Source organism: Podarcis gaigeae, assembly GCF_964106915.1.
Source record: "Podarcis gaigeae genome assembly, chromosome: 7".
NCBI lineage: Eukaryota > Metazoa > Chordata > Lepidosauria > Squamata > Lacertidae > Podarcis > Podarcis gaigeae.
Genome location: NC_139683.1, coordinates 42400565 through 42425136, shown reverse-complemented (window position 1 = coordinate 42425136; position 24572 = coordinate 42400565). Strand labels below are relative to the sequence as shown.

The 24572-nt window shown below is 42.5% G+C and overlaps 1 protein-coding gene across 6 annotated transcripts; it reads right to left on the bottom strand.

The window, feature by feature from the left end:
* Positions 1 to 227: 227 nt before the first annotated feature.
* Positions 228 to 23687, bottom strand: LOC310848598 (opsin-5-like). Of its 6 annotated transcripts, XM_083747917.1 has the most exons (8): positions 19158 to 19259; positions 17480 to 17502; positions 14545 to 14632; positions 11803 to 11965; positions 8419 to 8546; positions 7589 to 7705; positions 7371 to 7444; positions 228 to 2454 (listed from the first exon to the last, which is right to left on the bottom strand). In XM_083747917.1, exons 3-8 carry the CDS (start codon positions 14630 to 14632, stop codon positions 1837 to 1839), a joined length of 1188 nt encoding a protein of 395 aa, XP_083604043.1. In that variant the 5' UTR covers positions 17480 to 17502; positions 19158 to 19259; the 3' UTR covers positions 228 to 1836. The 6 variants fall into 6 exon arrangements, with proteins under 6 accessions (XP_083604043.1, XP_083604042.1, XP_083604038.1 ...); XM_083747916.1 differs by lacking the exon at positions 19158 to 19259 and adding an exon at positions 21400 to 22214 and having other exon boundaries at positions 7371 to 7705; positions 17480 to 17552; XM_083747912.1 differs by having other exon boundaries at positions 7371 to 7705.
* Between the last annotated feature and the right edge of the window lie 885 nt (positions 23688 to 24572).

The window sequence follows — 24572 nt, the reverse complement described above, 5'->3', positions numbered from 1 at the left end:
TCCCAGAACTACAATTCCCATAAATCAAATTCACTTCTTTATCTATTTGCCTCGGTGGTTCTGAATGGCTACCAAATAGAATCTTAGAACCAAAGAGGCCTTGTGAAGCATCTAACCAACCCCGGCTTGATGGAGAAAATCCAAACCTAGAGCACCTTCAGCTTTTCCTTCAAGGCTTCGGACAAGGAAGAACCTATCACCCCTGCAAGTAACTGATTCCACAGTCAAACTGCTCCTACTGTTAAGTTTATTTTAATGTTCAGCTGAAAACTGTCCTTAAGTCCTGCCCTCCAGGGCACCAGAGAACAAGTATTATGTATCAGTCCTTTGAATCTTTGATGTTCCTCTCAGTCTTCTCTTGTTCATGCTAAAGATACCCAATTTTTTCAACCTTCTCTGAGAGAACTTGTTTTCTACATCTCTAACCACCCATTCTTCTTCTCTGAACCGTTTCTGATTCATCCATAACCTTCCTGTGTCACAGCACTCAAAACTGAACAAAGTACTCCAGATGAGGTATGATTAGTGCAGAATATTAGCCTTGTTTGAAGCTGCAAAACCTTATCAACTCATTTTCAGCAGCTAATAGTTTATAATCTTGAGATCCAATCCTGGGGTCCTTTTCACATGTCAAGTCAGGTATCCTCCATCCTATACGTCTACATTTGATTATATTGCTTTTTGACGAGATGAAGAGTCTGAATGTCTCACTATTGTATTTAAATCTCATCCCACCCCCTTCTCCAGCTTTTGCAAAGCAAAACAGCTATGGGGAGAGGGACAGAAGGTTAAGAGCAACCTTTCCCAAATAATTTCTTGCGGCACTATCTGTCTTCAGGTCAGGTCAGGCACTGACAACTCAGTGACACTAATTACCTCCTTCAGGTAAGTATGGTAGCAGAAAATGTTTTTAAGAGCGGGGTGCCAGTTCCAGGGTGGACAGAGTATAAAGTGATCCGTGTGTGTGTGTGTGTGTGTGTGTGTGTGTCCTTCCCTGGCTACAGCCCAGGGGCAGCTAATATCTTCTGCACCTTGTCCCAAGTGGCTCAGCCTCTGAGTTTTGTTGTGGGAGAAGTAGGTGCCTCGTTGAAAGAAGTAATGATAGCCTTATAATGCTTCTCATGCTGTAAGTTCAGAAATACAGGAAACATCTGGCCCCTCACAAGTTTGTTCTTGAAAGGCCAGGCTGGGGCACTCATGCATGAGTGGAACTGACTGTAAGTGCTCCAAGAGCAACATGGGAATGTACCAGAGAAAGGAAAATTTCTCACTCCCTCTCCTAGAAAGAAAACTGCATGAGAAAGGAGATGTGAACAGTAGCCTAAGCTGAAAATGGAAAAAACTGTTCATAGCCTCTGGGGGGGCAGGGAGTGAGGGTACCATATGCCTTGTAGAACTATTAACAGTTCAATGGACAATACCTCTCTGAAAGCACTCTCAGAAAATCCAACCTAGACCAAGCTTTTTGCTGAATATGCAGCATATAAAATATTTTTACCAAGCATCTGAAGGATTAATGTTTTGCAGAAAAGCCTCACAAGTATGAAGTGGTTTGCTTCTGTGAAGCAAAGGACATAAGTTCTGAAACTCAAAAAATCAGAAGTGAATGAAATGCAGTAGTACATAATTTGTTCTGAATGCACATAGGTATGGTTGTGGACATGATGAAAGTCAAATACACTTTTAAACATATTTATGCTGCATTACTTCGTCCTCCCATGGGTAATAAGGAAATAAAAATAACTGTATAAAAATAGGGTAGTGCTTAGAAAAGTTTTACATTCGTTATGTCTGGTGCAATTAAATTATTACCTGGAGCATTTGATTAAACATACTCTAGACGTTGACAAATCTAGTATCCATAGGTATGTTTTCTAATGTTACTTCCAAACTATCAATCTCACTGTTTTTTTCTCCTCGGACAACAACCTTTACATATTTTTCAGAAGCATGCTTTGCGTTCGATTGAATTTTATTTTCCAAGGGTATGTTTTCTTGAAGAGTGTGTTCCATGGTGCTTAGCCTGTCCTGGCAGCACTTTGGGTAGTTCTTGAAGCATTCAAAGGTATCGTTGCACTTTTCACAGGGAAAATAAGAACATCCTTCTACCATCTGCATGGAGTTACTGCTGGATTCATGTCTTCCCTTAAATGATTTTGAGTGAACTTCCAGAACTGATCTGTAAGAACAGCTCTGTACATGCTTGAGACAAAAACAAGTTTTGATGCATAATTGTTGGAGAACAGCAAAATCTTTGGCAATAGTGCTTCGGAAATTAGGCTTTAGCATAAGATACATAACTGGGTTATAGAGTGTTGAAGACTTAGCAAAAACAGCAGGTACAGCAAAGGCTAGTGGAGGAATCCTCTCTATTGACCCAAAGGCTGCCCACATGGCAATGACGGCATATGGGCTCCAGGCAGCAAAAAATCCAATGCATACAGCAATGCTCAGCTGCAAAGTTAAAAGAAGAAAAGAAAGTTTGTGCTATTCAAAACAACAAAACAGTAGGTGGGTTAGATCAATGGATTGCCTAATTCACTGTCCCACCTCCAAGCAACAGCTGCCTAAGAGTGATGACATGACTGTCAGTCAATTTCAGGGCCATTAACAGATTTGGTTTGGCTTTTAGTCTATTTAATTACAGTTTGCAGCTCTAACAATTACGGTGTCATCACAGATATTATAATCTCATTGGCTTAATTGTTTTAAATAAGATGTGCTTTGTTTTTAATAATGTGAACCAGATGAATTCATTTGGTGGAAATTTGTCTAATACTTGGCCCTTTTCCACATGCATACTTGCCACCACAATAAACAGTGGCAATAGCTACTAAACATGCATTTAGCTCCTTCAGTCCTCTAGACTTTGTGATATGGTCCCTCCCAAGAGTTTATAACCTACACTGGGCAGCCAAGATTGCAAATAGGCTACAAATGGCTATGAATATATTCAAAGAGCATAGCATCCAATCACAGTCAAGGAGATCCAGGTGCATCTTGCAAGCTAAATGGCAGACAAAATAAAGATATTTTCTATTCTTATTTACTTTATTTGTGAGTTTATTGGTTGCTTCCTATACCCTGAAGTGATTTAACAATAAAAGCACTAACAATAAAAGCATGCTTTAAAATGATTTCACACTTCAACGACGGATCCGCAGCAGGAGAACTGAGACAGTCTCTGCAGTTGGCTGCACGGCTCAGGTCCCATATCTTCCCCTCTGCTAGTGCAATAGGAATTCATTCATACAAAGCAAACACTATGGGCTTTGCTACCAAAGCATAGCAATGGTTGTTCCATTTTCCAAGGTTAAAACTTGGGAGAGCCCATGAGCAATCAGCCTGCAAACAGCATTTCCATGCTCACAAAAGTGGTGTTCTTCCTTCATATTTGATCATACATTCACATACCCACACCCACCCACACAGAGTACAGAGAGTATGCAAACTCTTTATTTGAGGCAACTTAAGTCTTTACTTAAATTGCCTTGTTGCTGCATTCTGCCCAACACTTTGACCGTTACAAAGCACTCAAGAATTATGCCATTTCATGCAATCTTACATTCAGTCCAAAAAATGGAAGAGGAAAAAAGCACCAGTCACAAAGCCTCAAAAAGTGAGGTGATCCTTAAAAGGTGCTTCATATTTTAGTCTTTATGGCAGGGGTAGCCACTGTTGTGGCCAACAGTGGACGCCAACTCCCATCATCCCTGAACATTGGCCATACAAGCTAGGTCCACCTTTGACCATACCTGCTTCCACTTCTGGATGCATATGCAAAACATCAAACAACTTTGTGAGGTTCAATAAAGATAAAAGCCAATAAAGACAATTTCACCTCCACTATAAATGTGCTTTAAAATATTAAGAGAATGTCAACATCAAAGCCTGTTTATCTGTTTATCTCCTGCTGATCTCCTCCATTTTTCGGAAACATTTATCAAATGGAGTATATAATAGTTCTGAAATAGGAAGGTTCTTTTTTTATATTAGCACTTAAGAATATTGGTTGTAACTATAAATAAAGCGAGGATATATAATTATTTGCTTTGACAACCAATTACCTATACATATTTCATAGTGCCAGCATCTGTTCTTTTTAGTGGAGCTAAAAGCTCTCACAGATTAAAAGATTGATCAGCTGCAGTTAATCACAGGCTACCTCCCCACCATTATCTGCTGTCACAATCCTCCTAGGGGTGAAGGGGAGGTCCTAAGAATGCACTCAGTGAGTCCCAATCTTTCTTCAAAGGAGGCTTGGCAAGTCACACACCCCCCCCCCCCCGAAGAAGTGAGTCCAGGACACATTTCATCTGCCTACATTCGCTTTTAATAAAGCATGATGCACACCTGATTCCAATCACTCCTCCATTGAAGAATGTACTGGGGGAAAGGTACAACGAACGCCACACCCCTGGTGTGTCTCTATCACTCTATTGTCACTCTTCCCCCTTTTGGCCTGGCATGAGAGACAAGATCATCCTGAGTAAGCAGGCCATAAACATCACTTTTGGCCTGCCCATGCTTACTTCCAGTTGGGCCAAAACTGCTGGAGCATGGAGGCCACATTATGAATTAGAGTAACATGTATGCTACAACACTGGCCATAGAAAAAAGGCGGCTCCCTCCATCTTAGTGGGTGGCACAAGGCAAACTTCAGCTTGGAGATCCAGGTGTGAGCACTAATTCCCTTCCCCGTGAACTTTAATGAAACATTAACATTTTTAAGATTCCTACAAGCCCAGGGTCTGTAGAAAATCAAGGGTCTGGTTATAGCACCAACCCTAAATCTAGCATTAGTGTAAAAGTTGGTAAGATAGTCCTGTTCACAAGCCAAGATTTCTAAAAGTGTAAAATGTGGACCAACAAGCAATCTTTGGCACCATGAAAAGTATTAGGAACAGAAGTCAGAATAACTGGATTCTTTGTTCTTAGACAGGAAACTCAGTGCCAAACACAATTCCTGTTCATGCTTCAGTATAATTTCAGAATATCATAGCCTTCTTCTCTTGCTTCTTCTATCCACAGATTCCATTAAAGGCAAAAGACTGTCAACATAAGTGCACAGCAGCCATGGAAACCAACTTGTTTAGCACCAGTGACCACATCAGGAAGACTAGATGGCAATTACGATGCTTTGCTTATGCAGCCTGGGGATAGCAACAGGGTGCTTGGAGTGAGTGGGCACCCTGCCATCTGTATGCTCAAGCCTATATTCCAGTACAACTTATCACTTCCCCTTCTTAGGGGAAGTGACTTGTTGAGTCCAGGAGACAGTTAATAATAGGACATTTCCCTAAGTTAAACTAGTATTGCTGCAACAGATGTGTATATTTGGTGAGATTATCATGGGCTCCTACTTGACAGGGCCTACAGCAAGACAAACCCTTTTGCCTCCTTTGCAAGAGTTTACACAAATTGTATCTATTTTTATATTTGTTTTCTAAAGTATACTCATGTAGCCTTTAAAATGGGAGAGACTAAATGCTAAAGATTGCTTTAGGACTGAATTTAAATCAAAAGGTGTTTAGCAATCTGGTCATCAGTTTCACCACTCCATTGATAAACTTGATATATGTTGGACTAGATTCAAAAGAATACAAAGTGAACTAAGTTTTTCCCCCCTTGCAGCAAGGCTCGCCTCCTCCATGACATTAGATAGTACAATAGTACTATGCTAGCAGCATAATAATGGAGCTTCCATAGACTGCATGAATTACAGTGAACACATTGACAGATTGCAGGCCAGAATCAATGTAGTCTCTGACTGTTCAATCATTAAACAGAAACTCTGCAGGCATTAATCAACAGGACAATGAAACTTGCATCTAAAATGTACTTTGATGACATATTGCACTTAACACTTCTGGCAAACAAGTTATGGTGCTGTGATATACTGCAAAGAGCTTCATTGCCTAAAACACACCATAATTTACAGGCTGTATAGAATCGTGTGGCTTCGTTGATCTCAGTGGAACTACAGCTGAGCAAATGGTTTGTAAATTACCCATAAGCAACTCTTAAGAGTCTAGCTACCATTGGCCTGATACTGAATAAGCTCGGCCTTCCTGAAATGTTGACTGAGCCAGCAGCCCAAAAGCTAAACAAGTTCCTCCCTAGAATGTCCTTGCAAAAACATCAGATTTGTCCCATCAGGGCAATCTCCGTCCATTTGTCTCCAAAAGATACACATTTTCTAACTTAGCTATCTTACATTTTAGTACCACCTCAGTAAAGAGGTAGAGACAGAAAGATATCTGAAGGATTATTTCCCTAATCTAATTTTCCAAAATGCTGCCATGTAAATTTTTAATTTGAATCAGATTTATAGTCAACAAATAAGCACAAAGGAAAATATAATACCACAACAAACCACATTAAAACTGTTTTGTTGTATTGTAGATGTCTCCATTTTGATAAAATATGTAAATAGCCTGCATTGTTCCCCCACATTTTGATTTTTAGTCATGGGAATAGTCCCGTATGTTATTCCCATGACCCAAATTGCAGAGTGGAAGAAAAAGGTCTCATCTGTTCCCCTTGCTAGAATGCCAATGGCAAGAGTGTCTTCCCCTCTGATAAGCTCTCTCCCCCATCCAAGTTCTTCATGAACTACAGAGACTGTGAGAGGGGTAAGGGGCAACTTGTCTCCCTTCATGATAGGGGAAAGAGAAAGTGGTACCGGGTGCAGAAGTTAGTGGTTTAGTCATCATTGCTATTCTGGACTTTCATGTTAGGGTTCTCTGTATACTTACTGGAGAGTAAACCTTGTTGAACTCAATGGGATTTTGCTTTTGACTATGTATAGCTCAGGCAATTAGTAATTTTGGGGTGAGCACAAGAGCCTGTTGGACCCATTAGACTGAGGACTAAGTTTAAATTCTTCTGGCAAAGCATGCTTTGTTTCTTTCCCCTGCAGAGCTAGGCAGAGTCTCAGCAAAGTTTCATATCTAGAGTAGCAAGTCAGAACTATCATTCCTGGCTTAAAAGAACCCCATTTTATTAAGCAGGGAACAAGTGCCAGGCTCAATTGCTGTGCCCTCCCCTGACACCTGGCTTCAGCACTTTGATCCTGATCTCTTTAAACCACAATTCCCTATTATGATCAATTGAAACAACCTCAACAGATCCATGGAAACATCTGGCAAGACCTATTAAATTAGAGTATTTAATATGCATTAGGAACTGTTTCTAATTTTGAGCTGCTGCTATGCCTTTTCCCAAGAAATGGCAGACTAGTTGCTATTGTTGTTGTTTATGGGGCTTTGAATTATGTTTATTACATGTGAAAAAGCAATGAAATACTTTTTTAAAAAACAGAGTGCAAATCAATAGGTGAAGAAAAAAGAGCATGGCTTTTTAAATACCTTGGCTGTAACAGCCTGCACGTTGCTCATCCTGGTGGGTCCCAGGACATGTTGCTCCACTGCTTTTCTGGAGTCTTTCACCGTAATCAGAATAAGAGTATAGGAGGTAACAATTACTCCACAGGGGATAATGAAACAGAAGACAAAAAGGACAATCGTGTAAGACATTGCTGTTGTGTTTATATTTGATGAATACCAGTCAATGCAGCATGCTGTACCATAAGGTTCGGCTCCATATTCTCCCCAGTGAGCCAGTGGGGAAAGGGCAAAAATGGCTGCATAGGCCCAACTGCATCCTATCAAGATCCAACCATGTTCTCTCCTAAATCTATTCCCTGAAATACAAAATATTCACATTTAAAATACATGGGTGAGATGTTGCTTGTAATAATACTGCAGCTGGTTTTAAGTCTACAAATCAAAATACAGGCCTCTCTGTTTACTGACTATAGAGAAGTGGTGACTAACTTATGGCCTTCCAGAATTTATTGGATTCTAACTCTCATTAGCTACAACTAGTATGCCCAACCCAATAGTTACTGAAACCAACCATGACCAGTGTGGGGAGTGAAACATAGTGTTATGTCCAAACCAAAGGAGCAAAGCAACCCAGGTTGGTCTATACCAGGAATGTCCAACTTCCTAGAGACTGCAATCTACTCACATGATTAAAATCTGGCAGTGATCTACCCCTTTTGGGGGGGTGGGGTTTAAGGTCAAAGTTGGACATCCCTGACCTATACATAGTAAGCAAGTAATTATGTTCTGTCATGACATGTACATTGTGTTGCTATTCAACAGCCCTCCAATGCAAGTTATAACAGTATTATTCACAAAAGGGGGGAACCTTTCTACAGAGAGAGCCAGAGAGAAAGACAGAGAGAGAGAGAGAGATCACACTCCCTAACACTCCATTTCCTGAGACTCAGTGGCCATATTAGAACTGCCATGATGATAACCTCGCTAAAGCATTTAGTACCAAAATTAGTGTTGCATAACTCTTGATTCTTCTAAATTTGTGCAGAAGGAAAGAACAGAAAATACTTACCGTAAGTTGGGAAGCAAATTTTTAGGCAGCATACAGTACTCAGTAATGTTAGTGTAGACAGACTACAGATTCCGAAAAATACTCCACAAAATGCATAGAACAAGCAAACCTGTTGGCCAAATAACCACCTAGGAAGAAAAATGAAACAGTTATTAGTATCAAAAAATACTCTTTTCTCTACTGTTCAGTCATATATTCAAAAGTAACTTTCAAGGGTCACTACTGTACTGAGATAGCAATACTGATTATAGTCCATGCTCATTCTGAGCCAAGAGGGAACTTACTGTATCTTTATTTGTCTATAAAAAAGTAATGCACGTAAATGCTTGTAACCATCCCATGAAAGAAATTATGTTGCTTCAAATTTAAATAACATAATTGAAAACACAGCATGCATCTGGAAGGATTCTGACCAATATATAAACTCATTAAAGAAATAGCACACCATTCTATAAAAGCGTTCAGTATCTTGCCTGTATCTCTGGCATGTAGCATCTGCTTGATACCATTTAACTTGAAAAATGGCTATTTGAAGTTGGGTGGAGAAAAGGCACATTTGAAAATTGTGGATGTGCAGATTTAATATTCTTACATATTGAGACAGAACTGAAGTCTAAAGAAAAGGAAACTCCAGTGTAATGCTCTCTCACATGAGTTGCAGGAGTACTGCAATTGTTTGCTTATTTGTCTATTTATTTTATATATCCCATACCTATACTAAATTTGACACATTTGTTCCAAGGATAAACAATTCTAGAATAATGCAATATACTGTAATTTTTCCCCTCATTTATGAGTTATGTTTTCTGTATGTATTGTTTATAAACCAATGAAGATTGAATTTTAAAAAAAGAATAATGCAACATACTTACCAGCATCACTTTGTATCTAAACACTTTCCTTAGAAAGGTTTGAATGAATAAGATTCAATAGATAGCTACGACAGACTTAATGAGCCCAATAAGGTTCAACTAGTTTTTTTCTAGCTTGTAAGATTTAACCATTCTTATCTGCATTAGCTAGTAAGAACACTGGCCTTTGCTTATCAATCTAAAATAGTTTTGGATTGCATGACACTGAGATGGGAAGTATTTTCCTAAATCACTTACCACATAGGGCATGTATTACTGTGCCCTAGACAACAAGTGACAACCTTAAAAATTGAATTGGGATAGGAGAGCCATTGTGTTTTGATTCCAGCTCTCTGACTCAATGACATTGTAAGACTTTAGTGCTGAAGATCCACATGGCTTCCTGACACCCTGCCATCAGATACAGTGGTACCTCGGGTTACATACGCTTCAGGTTACAGACTCCACTAACCCAGAAATAGTGCTTTAGGTTAAGAACTGTGCTTCAGGATGAGAACACAAATTGTGCTCCGGTGGCACGGCAGCAGCGGGAGACCCCATTAGCTAAAGTGGTGCTTCAGGTTCAGAACAGTTTCAGGTTGAGAACAGACCTCCGGAACGAATTAAGTACTTAACCCGAGGTACCACTGTACTTTACTGGGCCCCTTCCCATTATGACAGCAGTGCGTAGAAGAACGAGATCTTTAAATTAAAGAAAATTACTTTTATAATAAGCCATATTAATATAATACCTACCTTGTATTAACTGCCCCCATCAACTTGAGTCCCAAAGATGAACTCTTAAATCTGTGTCTATCTCCTGACATAGACCAACCAAGACAGTCTCAGTGCCAAAAGCCTAACTGAAATTGATCTCACCCAAGAGTACCTAGAGCTGGTCAAAAGTGGCATGAGCAACTGTTCAAATCTTCTGAGTACAAGGGGGGATTTTTCAACCACTCATAGGCTGTGCAAAAGATTTACAATTACAACTAATGGCAGGGAATACTGGGGAGCACAACTCTGACTTTTTTTCAAAGCAGGACTGATGTCACCATCTGCAAGAGTGCCAGGTAATTAAAAGAAGCCTTGCTCTGGCAAGTGAATGAGACAGTAATGAGGCTTTTACATTTTTTTGTGACAAGCATAGCATAGAGGAAGCCAGATAATGAGGAAAATAACAGAGCAGATGCTGGATGCTTCTTTCTTTTTCTTTGATGGAATTCCTACTTTTCTACCAATAGTTTAAACAGTAACACTTATTTGCAAAATTGTATGCATTTCAACTGGGACGCGGGTGGCGCTGTAGTCTGAACCACTGAGCCTGGGGCTTGCCAATTGGAAGGTCGGGGTTCCCCGTGACGGGGTGAGCTCCCGTTGCTCAGTCCCAGCTCCTGCCAACCTAGCAGTTCAAATGCACATCAAAGTGAAAGTAGATAAATAGGTACTGCACTTGCAGGAAGGTAAACGGCGTTTCCGTGCGCTGCTCTGGTTTTGCTAGAAGTGGCTTAGTCATGCTGGCCACATGACCCGGAAAAACTGTCTGAGGACAAACGTCAGCTCCCTCAGCCAGTAAAGTGAGATGAGCACCGCAACCCCAGAGTCGTTCATGACTGGACTTAACTGTCAGGGGTCCTTTACCTTCTTATGCATTTCAAATTAAAAGCTAACAGTTTTATTTCTGCTGGATAAATATTTTTAGTTAAAGCTCATTGTGTTTTACAGTGGTACCTTGGGTTAAGAACTTAATTCTTTCCGAGGTCCGTTCTTAACCTGAAACGGTTCTTAACCTGAGGCACGCTTTCGCTAATGGGGCCTTCTGCTGCCACTGGCGCACGATTTCCGTTCTTTTCCTGGGGCAAAGTTCTTAAACTGGAGCAACCACTTCCTGGTTAGTGGAGTTTGTAACCCGAAGCGTCTGTAACCCAAGGTAAAACTGTACAAATTCAATGTATGCAGTCATTGGAGCTTACTCCCAAGTAACAATGTATAATTGCACGTGTGTGTTTGCAATAGATCCACACAACTGCCTGTAATTTTGGATTCTCCTTGGAGACATGGCTACGGATTATCCCTGGGGAGTGGCTACAGCAGTTTTCATGATGGGGTCATGAGCGTCAGAACGCATAACCTTGAAAAAGAAACATAAGCAATTCCACTAATGTATTCCTTTCATTTCAATTGTAACTGAATTTCACTCTGTAAAAAAAATAAAAATCATTTGTAACTAAGTAACAATGACATGTATTACTGTAGAAAGGGAAGCTGGATCTTTTGTTATTCCTTCCACTGAAAATAAGGAAACCAGGTGGAGTAATTGTACTGAATGAATGCAACTTTTCCCCAAAAGGTATCCTAGTGACAACAGTGTTGTGCAGCTCAGAATACTAATTACTGCCAGCAGCTTGAAAGACTGCTTTTCTCAGCCCTTGGAATTATTCATCACTATAGCAATAAAAAAATGTGGAAGAAGAAAAGTTTAGTTACTGTTTCCTACTAACAGAGAACTCCAGTGGATGTACATTGAACACACCTGTGTGAAAGGCTGGATGTAACAGCTAGAGGGTACAAGGTCAGAGTCATACCAAGGTCACTGATGGCCAAATTGATCATGAAGTACTCTGCTGGTTTCAATATGTTCTTTTTCTTGTAGGAAACATAGAGGAGGATACTGTTCCCACAAAAGGAGCATATGCCTGTAGGACAAAACAAAAAAGGGTTAACTGTTTTCACTCTCATTCGCATTTTGACTTTGTGTGAAAGTAGCATGTTGTCCCTTTCTCCAGTGGCTTTAGAGGGAAAAACATACAGGGCAAAGGGATGACTAGTCATGATTTTTTATATAGGGGTTTTTACAAATAATAATTTTGCAGCATGATTTCCAAATTGTTCTCTTTCCTTCAGTGCCAGTTTATTCTTATCACTTTTGCCTCCAAAGTGGTTGAGCACTTTGTAAAAATTAATGAATATGACCCATATAATAAAAAGTATACTATCTGTATAGAAAAAAATTAGACATAAAACAAGGCAGCAGGGAACTAATGGCACCTTACCATGAACCAAATTTAGTGCAAGTTAAGCTGACCCAGACTGCAGCCCACTCCACAAAATGCTAAAAAGCCACTCAAGCTTTTTATATATTGCCAATCAGGTTTTCATGATGACCACAGCTAACCTAGCTGACTGCACTGTTAAAATGAGCAGTAGCGAATTTATTCAAGGCACTAATTGAGCTCAAAGCTAAAGGCAAATATATCACATCCAGATCAGTCCTCTGAACCATAATGGCTACCATCTTCTTTTGTGCACAGATGCACCATATGGAAAGGCTTTATGCTATATCTTTGTGTTTCTGTAAAATAGGGTAAGAACAGCTTTTGAGGCACAACACTGGAGAAACCAAATAGAGGAAAAGGCAAAACAGTTTATATCTCAGCACCTCTCTTCCAATTAAATTTGGAACTCCCTGTGCCTGTGCCTGAGAGCCAGTGTGGTGTAGTGGTTAAGAGCGGTAGTCTTGTAATCTGGGGAACCGGGTTCGAGTCTCTGCTCCTCCACATGCAGCTGCTGGGTGACCTTGGGCTAGTCATACTTCTTTGAAGTCTCTCATCCCCACTCACCTCACAGAGTGTTTGTTGTGGGGGAGGAAGGGAAAGGAGAATGTTAGCCGCTTTGAGACTCCTGAAGGGGAGTGAAAGGCGGGATATCAAATCCAAACTCTTCTTCTTCTTCTAAAGAACACATGCCAAAAGATCCCAAGTCACATGTGATTTGGCTCTAAAACGCTATGAACCTAGGCCAGGGGTGACCAATGTGGTGCTCTCCAGATGCTGTTGAATGATACAAATTGCAATTTGTCAACATTTAATAGGCACCACATTGGCTGTCCCTGTCCTGGACTGTCTCAGAGATGTTTAGTCTTAATGTTTAGTTCATCAAGTACTTGAGTTAGTTGATTTGCCAGGAAAGTCACCAGATTCAGATTCAGTAAAGTCCAATATAAATTTCTGCTAGCTTGCCAGGAAACAATAAACATTATTCCCACAGTAATTGTAATCTGTGTTCTTTATGTGTGAAAGTTCAGCTAAAACACTGCTTCCTACAACACATCAATATGTCTGTGAAAACCCCAATGTGTACTTTGTGCATTATATCATCATTTAACTCCAACTTCTACATTCCCCCCCACTTAACACCCATGTGTATCTATGCCTACCAATTGAGGATTACACGTCATGCATCTGATGGAATGGGTGCTAATCCATGAACGCTTGTTGTATAATGCATTTGTTAGTCTTCAAAGATGCAAAAGACCCTATGTTGTCATTACTTAAAGATTATTTCCTTCACTAGAAAACACCTCAGTCTCTAAAGGTCTGATGGCACATGAAGGCACCACCTTACTGAACCTCAACAAGTGTGGTCAGGTGATGGGAGACCACCTTGGAACCACATGTATTTCACCTTGGGTTCCATGACGCTTCTGTGTAAAAATGGAGTGTAAAATATAAGAAAATACAATAATAAAAAAGCTCAATTGGTTTCCATAAACTAATTTAAATCAATGCAAATGTAATTATTTTATTACACTTATTTATTTAAAAAATGAAATTTTGCATATTGCTTTATGTATTCCAACTACAATACTGTGAAGCAAGTCACTAAAATTCCCTTTGTATTGATGGGCGAAACTCAAGACTGTAATTTGCCCATTGCTGTCCCAGGAATTCACAGCTGAACAGAAATCTGAGTCCAGGTTTGCTGGGGTCCGAGTGCAGCAGAGGCCTCCAGTCTATATATACTACAGTTGGATTCTCCTCTCTAGCAGCTGGTCCATCCAGTTCCATATGTACTTCACACAGGAAAATGTGGCCACCTTCTGGATGGGTTATATTTCAGATTCTGTCACCTACAGCCTTTGCATCTACTACCAAAGCACACATAAGCAATGCAAAGCTCAGACTGGGCCGGGAATGAGAAAACAGATACATGGGTAAAAGGTAAGGTAAAGGACCCCTCGGTGATTAAGTCCAGTCTAAGGCGACTATGGGGTGCGGCGCTCATCTCGCTTCAGGATGAGGGAGCCGGTGTTTGTCCACAAACAGCTTCCTGGGTCAGGTGGGTAATCAGGACCAAGGAGTTAAACAGTATCACACACATGCCAGTGGCACAGTTACAAAATCTTCTTTTGTTTTCTAGAATGTGAAATAAAATCATCATCATATGTAGAGAATATCACAATCATATGTAGAGAATATCAAACAATCACTCTTACCAAATATAATATAGAAGATTCCAACAATAATATCAGCTGCTTCCGTTATTTTGGAATGAAATGTTGCGTTCACAAAGTAAGAACCCATCTGGAAAAAAATATGATGGAAGATGAGAGAATTCAAGATAAGTACATCTCAGGACCCTCAGTTTTCAGGTACAGTGTTTTCAAGCATTGATACATAAATATGAAGGCATTTTCTTAAGCCTTGCGGTAATTTAAAAACTGACGTTTTGAGACTTTAAGGAAACATGACCAGATTCAAACCCTCTGAGAATCTGGGATCTCCCCCACAACCTGGTTGGGCAAGCACAAGTCGACTTGCCCACTATGCACAGGCTACTTGGAGCAGGGGTCACAAACATGTCACTCATAGGTGCACATACAACACTTTATTGCAGTCAATAGGAAATAGAATAAGATGTGGCTACTGCGTATGTGTGATGCCTACAATAATTTTTCCAATTTGCAAATGTGCCAAAGCTTTATCCACACCAATCTAAAAGATGCCATAGAATGACACTGGATTTATGTGTTCCTTCGTGGCACCGCAAACATAACGGTAAATGTTGACATTATTCATTCAAACTTTATTAAGAATGCCCTTCTCACAATTCATCAATTTAATACTGCATACTATGTGCTGAAAAAATATTTTTCAAGTCACAGTAAAAGTATAAATAGCACAGAATATATTCTTCAAAACACAGTCCTTATCAACAACCTTTTATTGTGTTCATAATTCTAATTTCACAGGGCTCAATGCAACTTCTGTATGAAGTCACTATGGAAAAATTGCCCAAATAAAACAATCACTGTTATCCAAAGCATACTTTAACAAGATATTTATAACATGAGTAAGCAACCTTGCACTACCAAGGAAAGATGAGCAAAAACAGAAATCTCCATCACAGATTTTACATCAGTGATTGTGAACAGTGGATTGAGAGCCTTCAGAGGACACACAGACTTCAAGCATGTTTCACCAAGCTACGTACTCAAAACAAGGTGGTCTTGTTGTCTTGGCAGCCCAGGACCTCCATACACACGGTCCAAGCTTGCATGTCAAAGAGGTCTCATTGATGCTGGTAATGTAGTAAAAACAATGCAGGAGGCAGAAGTTATGAGTTACCAATTTCTGCAGCCCCAGCAAGCACTGTGAATTTCCAGCTGCTTGACTTCACCCCTGGAAGCGCACTCCACTGTCTCTCAAGACAGATGGATGCCAATAACATTTAGCAGTGCTTCATTTACTTACCACCCAACCTATTCAAATATTTGGTTAAACTACTTTTGACTAGGGCAAAAATTCAGATGCAGCTCCCCGCCCCCCCCCCCCAAAAAAAGCCCAGAAAAATTAAAAAATCCAAAATTTTCATGATTACAGTTGGCCCATGAGTGGTGACTTTTCCAACAGTGAAGTAGGAACAAAGGAAGTGTGAGCCACCTGTGGTTTCAGCAAAGAGCACTGGCATGCTGTACATTCACATTTAAATTTTAGTTTACCGTATTTTTCGTCCCATAGGACACACCTAGTTTTTTGGGGGGAGGGGAAATAAAGGAAATTTTTTCCCCTTTATTTCCCCCCCAAAACCAGGTTGGGGAAACCAAACCAGGTCGGGGAACAGCGGTATGGCGGCGCTCTGCCTCCCCGCTGTCCCCCGAGCTTGCGGAGCTGGCCAATGTCTGCCCGAAGCGCGGGGCGCTCTGCTTCAGCGCGCCCCGCGCTCTGTGCAGCAGGCTGCTATCCACAGCCAAGGGAGCCCTGCGGGAACTCCCACAGGGCTCCCCAGGCTACGGATGTCTGCCCGGTGCGCTCTGCTTCAGGGTGCCTGCGCGCCGGGAGGCAGGCTGCTATCTGCAGCCTAGGGAGCCTTGCGGGAACTCCTGCGGGCTCCCCAGCCTTGCTGATAGCTTCCTGAAGCCTGGAGAGCGAGAGGGGTCAGTGCGCACCGACCCCTCTCACTCTCCAAGCTTCAGCGAAAGCCTGTATTCGCCCCATAGGACGCACACAGATTTCCCCTTCATTTTTGGAGGGGGAAAAGTGGGTCCTATAGGGCGAAAAATACGGTAACTATGGTTTTAAATTATGTGTGGACCAGACTATTGTGTGGGTGAGCAGCCTTCAGCAAGGGATCCTTCGGGGGAGGGGAGAGCCTTCAGGGACATGTGCGGATCTGTCACTATACTCACTGACCCTTCCAGAAAAAAGAATCACTTGATGAAGTCTCTGTATGTGTCTGTATTTGAAAACAGAGCTTATTTTCTTATTTTCACATACAGACACACACATACACACACACATATCACCTGCCATGGTGATAGACTTTTACTAATATAATAGGTAATTTTAACTTTCTCTTTCCCCAGAACACATGCTGCAAGTCACTAGCTATTGTTAGTGTTTACTAGGTCATTATTATTATCATATATTTATTTATGCCCTGCCTTTTCCCCTAATGGGACTGAATTACTAGTATATTAAATTTATATAATATTAAATGAAAGTTTTTTTTAATTGACAGATATATACTTAAGTTAAATATATAGATATATGAACTTAACTGAACTTAAAAAAATGTTGACCTAGAACCTGGGGAGACTGGACAATCAGTTCTCAATTATTTTAATGGAAACAGGTCAAACTGAGCCAAAAGAATTGGAAACACTGCTGTGTTTTTATTGGAGAGACCTCATATGACACGATACTGAACAGTTTTATTAATCCCTTATTGTTTTATATCTGGCTTGCACTAGCTACATCATTTTTGGCTTGCAATCAAGAGATATTTATAGCAAGACCCAACAAGCATATGCCAAAAGTTGATGTATTCAATTGATTAGGACAATGGGTGCCAGCCAAAGTATTCATAAGATATCACCTCTACTTCTCTCTGTAACTTTGTGTTCATAACTTTGCTAGAGTGCATCATACCTGTTTGTCACTACCTTGAAGGGCTGCTGCTACTCTTTTTTTTAAAAAAAAAAACCTTCCTTATTGTGTTGATCTGTCATGGAACAACCCCAGTGAAGAAAATAACAGTGGTTACTCAGACCTCATCTCCATCCTTCCTGTTCTCTCTCTTCCTTCCATCACACTTGGCTGGCCACTTAATCCATCCTCCATCATCAATTTCCTCTCTTTCCTTCCTTTTCTCCCTTCTAACTTTCTGTGCTAGAGAGTAATTGCTCTCGCCTTACTCTCTAACCCAGGGGTCACTAATTTGGTGCCAATGGGTGCCGTGGAACCCAAAAATGCCTTCACTGGAACCCCTAACCAAGGGACTCAGGAGGGAGAGAAGATGTAATGTCTGTACCTGTGTTATGCTATGCCTCAGAGGGGTGATGAACCCTCAATCTGGCCCCAAGCAAAAAAACAAAAATAACCATCCACATTTCAGAGTATCAAAATCCTTCCAGCATGACTGTTATGCCTGCAAATGTTTATATTTAATGTTCAATCCTTCTCAGGCCACACGCTTCACAGTCACTTACATGGTACTCAAATGAATCACTTCATCTGATAAAAGATCCTGATTTGCATGTCTAAGCACAAGGTACTTGGAAGTACGTGATAGCGTGCATGCAGAAGATGACTCCAGAGATTCTTATTTTTCTTTCTGCAATGCAGCTTGCTTCTACTTTCCTTTTTCCTCTGATGGGAAACAGGACATCAAAAAGCTTTCAGAGCAATTAGCAACATGAGGAATCAGAAAACATGCCCCAAAGCATAAGTTTTTAATGAAAGTTTGTGTGGAACAAAAAATATTTTCCCAAATTTTATTATGTAATACAATTTACCTAATAATTCTAAGAGTGGTGGTGGCCAATATTTCTCATCCTTGGAATTTAATAGAAGAACCACAGTCAGTTTTGGCTTGAGAAAGCGAGTTACTGATAGACTTGTATCTTGCATACATGTTATTATTCCCCTGCAATATCTGAAACTGCTCAGCCTGGATAAAACAAGCACACTGGTAAAGCCCCAGCCTTTTGCTTCTTTTGAGAAACCATGAGTCACGGGGAAAGTTTGTTAAAAATTCCACAAGCACAGTTCACCAGAAATGTGTCTTGCACAAGCTTCAATGAAACTGTCATTTCTGGGGGGGGGAAACCACCACTTGTAATATACTACTCAAGCTCTTTCCTCTCTTCATAATAGGAATTCTGTTGATGTAAAGGCTGCAAATGATGTACTACAATGTCAAATGCACCATCTGCCCACAATTTGACTGCAACTCTCACATATGTAAAAAGAGTTACATTTGAATGACCAGTAATGAAACCTAAACGTGCTCTCACACTGTGACACTACCTGCACACCCAAACTGTCCGTATGCATTCCTGTCACACATAAGAATATTTATTAGAGTTCATTCTAATTATTTATTTTTAACCCAATGAGTCTGATCTTTATTTACCTATCCGCTATCCCCACTTTAAGGGCCAACTTTGATGTGTGGGTGGGGCCACTGACCTGTCAGTCATGTGATGCCATGATGACATCAGGTGACTGATAGGGAACATACCCACCCACCAGGCAAAGTATAAATAAACAAGTATAAATATGTATGAATAAATAAATGAAATAAACGCCCATCATCCCAGACTACTGGTCACGCTGGCTTGAGCTGATGGGAGTCCAGCACAAAAGGGCTGCACATTTGCCGTTCCAGCTCTAGATGTTTATAGAGTTCTTGACCTTTAGAGACCTCACTGAATATGTTTCGATTGTAAAGGACTGACCATTAAGTCCAGTCGTGGCTGACTCTGGGGTTGCGGCGCTCATCTCACTTTATTGGCCAAGGGAGCCGGCATACAGCTTCCGGGTCATGTGACCAGCATGACTAAGCTGCTTCTGGCAAAACCAGAGCAGCGCACGGAAACACCGTTTACCTTCCTGCTGGAGCGGTACCTATTTATCTGCTTGCACTTTGACGTGCTTTCGAACTGCTAGGGTGGCAGGAGCAGGGACCAAGAAATGGGAGCTCACCCTGTCGTGGGGGATTCGAACAGCCGACCTTCTGATCAGCAAGTCCTAGGCTCTGTGGTTTAACCCACAGCACCACCCGCATCCCATGTGCCAAAAAGCAGCATATGATGGACACCTGGGAAGCTGGAAGAAACTATGCAGAACATATGATTAGCAAAACAACCACCTTGGTGTTTAAGCATGCCTAAGTGTCTTTGACTTGTTATGTCTACAGAGAAAGACAAGTACATTGGATTATAGAACAGACACAAAGATTTTGTCACACTCCAAACACATGGTTGGAAACAGGCAACTAGCTACTATCCACTCCATCATCGTTTTTAAATAAAGCATCTACAATTAGCAACTGTTGCACAAAGATTTTAAAAGACAACTCCCTGAACTTACTTTTGAAATTAAAGCTCACCAATAGCAGTATAAAGAAATAGACAAGGGTGATGTGATTGAGGAACATCCTTTTCTTGCTCATAGTAAATGAAAGTTCAGATAGTTAAGATCTATGGAAAGGAAAGGATCCTCCAGAACACCTTGCCCATATTCTGTGTACTCTGGATTTAGCAAGAGCACGTAGCACTGCCTTCTTCTAGAGCAGAAGCAGGAAAAAAAGAGCTGTTAGCTAATTTGGTGAGAGATGCAGTTAAAATGAAAGAGCTACACTACAGAGAGCAATCGACTCCCTTTTACACTACATGAGTACTAGCAACAGAGGGTCCAAAGAACCATAGCTTCACAGCTTGACAGATGCTAATGAATGAATATCATGTTGCCTGTCTCAATACGCACAGAAAGTCTGAGCTGTGTTGAGCACCTCTGCTTTGGCATTACCTCAGATGCTCTTTGTTGCAGAGTCTCCCCTTATCACACAGCTCGACAGTTCCAAGTTCCCAGCAGGCTAAAAGTAACACTAACTCCCTTGGAAATTAACAGAACAGGCATTGCCCCCTTCAAGGTGTCCTGCCCTGTACATTCTTTTAATCTTCTTTTGCATTCTTAAAAGGACAGATGAATCCACAACACCAGCTGTAGTGTCAAAGATGTTCAGAAGTAGCAACTGCTGTTGGCAGTTCTTTGTCACAGCAGATGCTGGATAAAGTAGCTTGTGGAATTTAAGGCAAGGTAACCAACCACATCTGCAATCTTGCATGGCACAATCTATATAGTAAGATCTACCTCACAGGGATCATAAAAGGAGGTTGTGGGCACCCTGCCCATTTGGATTGCTACTTGACCCTCTCAGAAGCTGGACACCTTCACAGCCAACAAAAGGAGTAACAGCACAGAGTAAACTGATAACAACATATAGTTATTGGCTACAACTTTCTTAGACAGTGCTGTAAGACACCACATTCTTGTACCACTGTTATTTGCACTTACTTCTCATTAGGCACAGCATAGCTAAGCCTTCATTTTCCACCAGTACCTGACCTCACCTCTCTAAACCCACTACTTTAGTACTGAACCTGAAAACCCAACAGGACTGCCATCTGAATTTCATTGTTTTTACTGGCAGAACCTTTCTGTCCAATTATAACTGGATGCCTGGCAGAGATTCAACAGGTGTTGCTCTCCCCATCAGGACATCTTCATTTTGGCACCGGCCACCTGCTCAAAATCCAGCCTTGCATGAAGCTATTAGACTTCAGTCGGGCACGCAACGGCTATAAACAGGGGCGTCCTGGCAGAAAACTGGAGACAGATTAAAGGAGGGGGGACTGGAAATAAATAAAAAAATCAAGTCATCAGGAACTTTAGAGTCGAGTAGGCAACAAACAGTCCAAGATTTAGAGGCTGCCAGTTTCCCTTCTCACAAGGCGCTCGCTAGAAGCTGCAGGTGGACCAGGTGAGCGGGCGCGCAAATTTACCTTGGCTCCGGGCTGGCGCGCGGGGAAGTCGGCGCAGCGGCGCGCGCTCGCATTCTCCGCCGCCGACGGTGCCGCTCTGCGAAGCGCCAGAAAGAAACGAAGCGCTTTCGCCAAGGAACCTCCAGTGACTCACGAGACGGCAGGGGCAATACCCGCGGGTCTAGAAGGCGAAGGCGCGGATTGGGGCGGGCTGGAGCCGGGGCTGAGGCAAGGGAAGCGCCTCTGCCGCCGACGCCACTCGTTGCTCCAGCATGACGCTGCTGCTACTACTATTAGCCCACAACTCCTGCGGGCGCGAAAAACAAGGAGCCCCTTGCCCTGAGGCGACGGCGCCAAGTTGGGGAGCTCAGGGAGCAGAACTTTCCGCTTCTTCCTCACCTCCGCCCGCTTCTCCCACTTGCTGAGAGGCCGGAGGAAGGGCCATGGCAACGGCTAAAGGGAGCCGCTCTCTCGGGGGCTCCCTCATCTTATAGCCACGGGCGGAGAACTCGAGGGAGTTTCCCTTTCCTCCACCCCCTGATAGCGACTGGCCCTCCAGCATGAGGCGGCTTCCCAGCAGCCTTCCCGCCTTTTGAGAAACTGGATTGGATGCCTGCGAAAAGACCCTGAAGCGGCGCCTCCAGTGAGAAGAAAGCAGGTCTGCTCCGCATCTTCCCATTGGCCAAAGAAATCTCGGCGGTGTCTCTCAGACGGCACAAGGGCTCTCAAGATCCTGGCGCTAATTGGGGGGGGGGATAGGGGGAAATTGTATTTGATTCCTTGTGTTTGGTTATATATTGTTCTTGTATCCAACTAATAAAATATTTAATAAAGGGGGAGGGAGATCCTGGCGTGCGCCTTGCGACCTAGGTAAAGGTAAAGGTACCCCTGCCCGTACGGGCCAGTCTTGACAGACTCTGGGGTTGTGCGCCCATCTCACTTAAGAGGCCAGGGGCCAGCGCTGTCCGGAGACACTTCCGGGCCAGAGCCGCACACGGAAACGCCGTTTACCTTCCCGCTGGTAAGCGGTCCCTATTTATCTACTTGCACCCGGAGGTGCTTTCGAACTGCTAGGTTGGCAGGCGCTGGGACCGAGCAGCGGGAGCGCACCCCGCTGCAGGGATTCGAACCGCCGACCTTTTGATCGGCAAGTCCTAGGCGCTGAGGCTTTAACCCACAGCGCCACCTGCGTCCCCCCTGCTACCTAAGTAGGGTAGAAAACCCGGAGCCCACAATCTAAACTGAAACCAAGTAGAATTGTTCTTACTTCGTTGGAATCTTGCGGTGGGGCTGCTGGGCGAATTTAAATTCTGGGTTGATTCAGATTTAGGGACAGGCGCCTTTAGACGGCCGTGTTTGTTGCTTCAGTTGTGAAGCACATAATTAACGTCTCTCTCATACACACACAGAGCGCCATTCCATGCTTTACCATTGCTTCACGTAAATAAATTTATTTTTATTTCCGTCCACATTTGTATCCCGCTGTTCTCCCAAGGAATGGATCCTAGTTTGTTCTCATAACAATCCTGATTGGGACTGTGCGGTGGAGATCTGATTTGACCAAGGCAACCCAGTGAGCTCGCTGGCTGAGACAGGGCTGGGATCCAGGCCTCCTCACTACTTTGCAGCTCACGGCCCTCCGGATGGGTACGCTAGGCACTGCAACACGGCAGAATAGCCACACCCCTCCATCCACTCAGCACTGATCCTGTGGATATTCGTCCGCTCATGGTGAGAGCCTAAGATAGGATCATCTGTGTCCTAGTGGGAAACAGCAGTTGCATGCAGAGAATGGCTGTTCAGCAGGGGCAAGATGGGCGCGCGAATGGTGCTCTGCACATGCTCCGTTTTCCCACTGTTCACATCGACGCTGACAGCTGGCTTCTGCGATTCGCCGCCTCGTATCCGATGCAGCCCGGGCAAGCCGGTCACCACCGCAAGGTTTATGTACCCGGCGCAGCAAACCGAGCAGAGAGAGAGGGGAATAGAGAAGGGGGTCAGATTCGCTCGGACATTCACCATGATGGTTTCTGCATTGGAGTCGGAGAAGTGCCAGGTTTTGGAACAGCACGTAACTTGTAGTGTGCTAATGCAACAATAAAACATGGGTGGTAATTGCAGACTTCCTATGACACCATCGCCCTCTAGGGGCTGATATATGACACCGCGGCTAAGGAGCACGGCGCTAACCTAACCATGGACCAGGAGAGTTGAATAGGATAAGGCTGGGGCAGGATCATCACTCACTCACTGGATCATGACGCTTGTGAGCGAAGCCATCCTGAGTCTCCTACTCCCAGCAGGCTCACCTAAGGTGGTAAGATCAAAGGGGAGGAGCTAGACAAAGAATGATCCAATAGGTTCTCAAGGCAGAACAGGCAGAAGATAACAAAGGGTATGTTACAACAGCTGTGAAGATGGATGAAGGCTGCAGCAGATAAGAATCTACCGGTCATTGTGATACTCATGCTATCGGAACAGAGCCTTACTGTGAAGACTGTGCATTGGTCAGCGTGCACTAATTTACACACATAAAACAAATTCACGCACAGGCGTCTTCCGAAAACCCACCCCAAACCCAAAAAAGTCCCATGACGATCAGCAAATGGTAACAGAGGCATGAAATCTGGAAGCCCCTAATCATGAACCAGCTCATGGGCGGTGGATACAGATTCAGTCATTCTGACTCAATGAGGCAGTTGAGTAGCTCGGCAGCTGTATCCACAACTAAGCAGTCCTGTTTAAGATCCACTCTACCCACCCCAAAAAGGCGGAGGGGCTAGAAAAGGTGCCCTAAACATAGTCTGCCTCACTTTTTCCCCTAACTGGATTACCGCACCCAGTGGGGTCACCACCTAGCAGTCGTAAAAGGCAATTGAACTTTGGAACATGGAATATGCTGGATAACACAGATAATGAGCGTCCCAAATGCAGAACTGTCATCACTGAAAGAGAGTTGTGATGTTTTAACATTGCTATTGCAGCACTTCAAGAAACTCGAAGAACAGGAGAGGGACAACTGAAATAATAAAAAATAACACTACAAATTCTTCTGTAAAGGTCTACCTGAACAAGAACGTCAAATACATGGGGTAGGCTTTGCTATCAAAAACGATCTTGTAAAGCTCTTGTCAGAAATCCCTACCAGCATTAATGAGCAACTTTCAACCCTTCAAATAAAACTCACCAAAAAC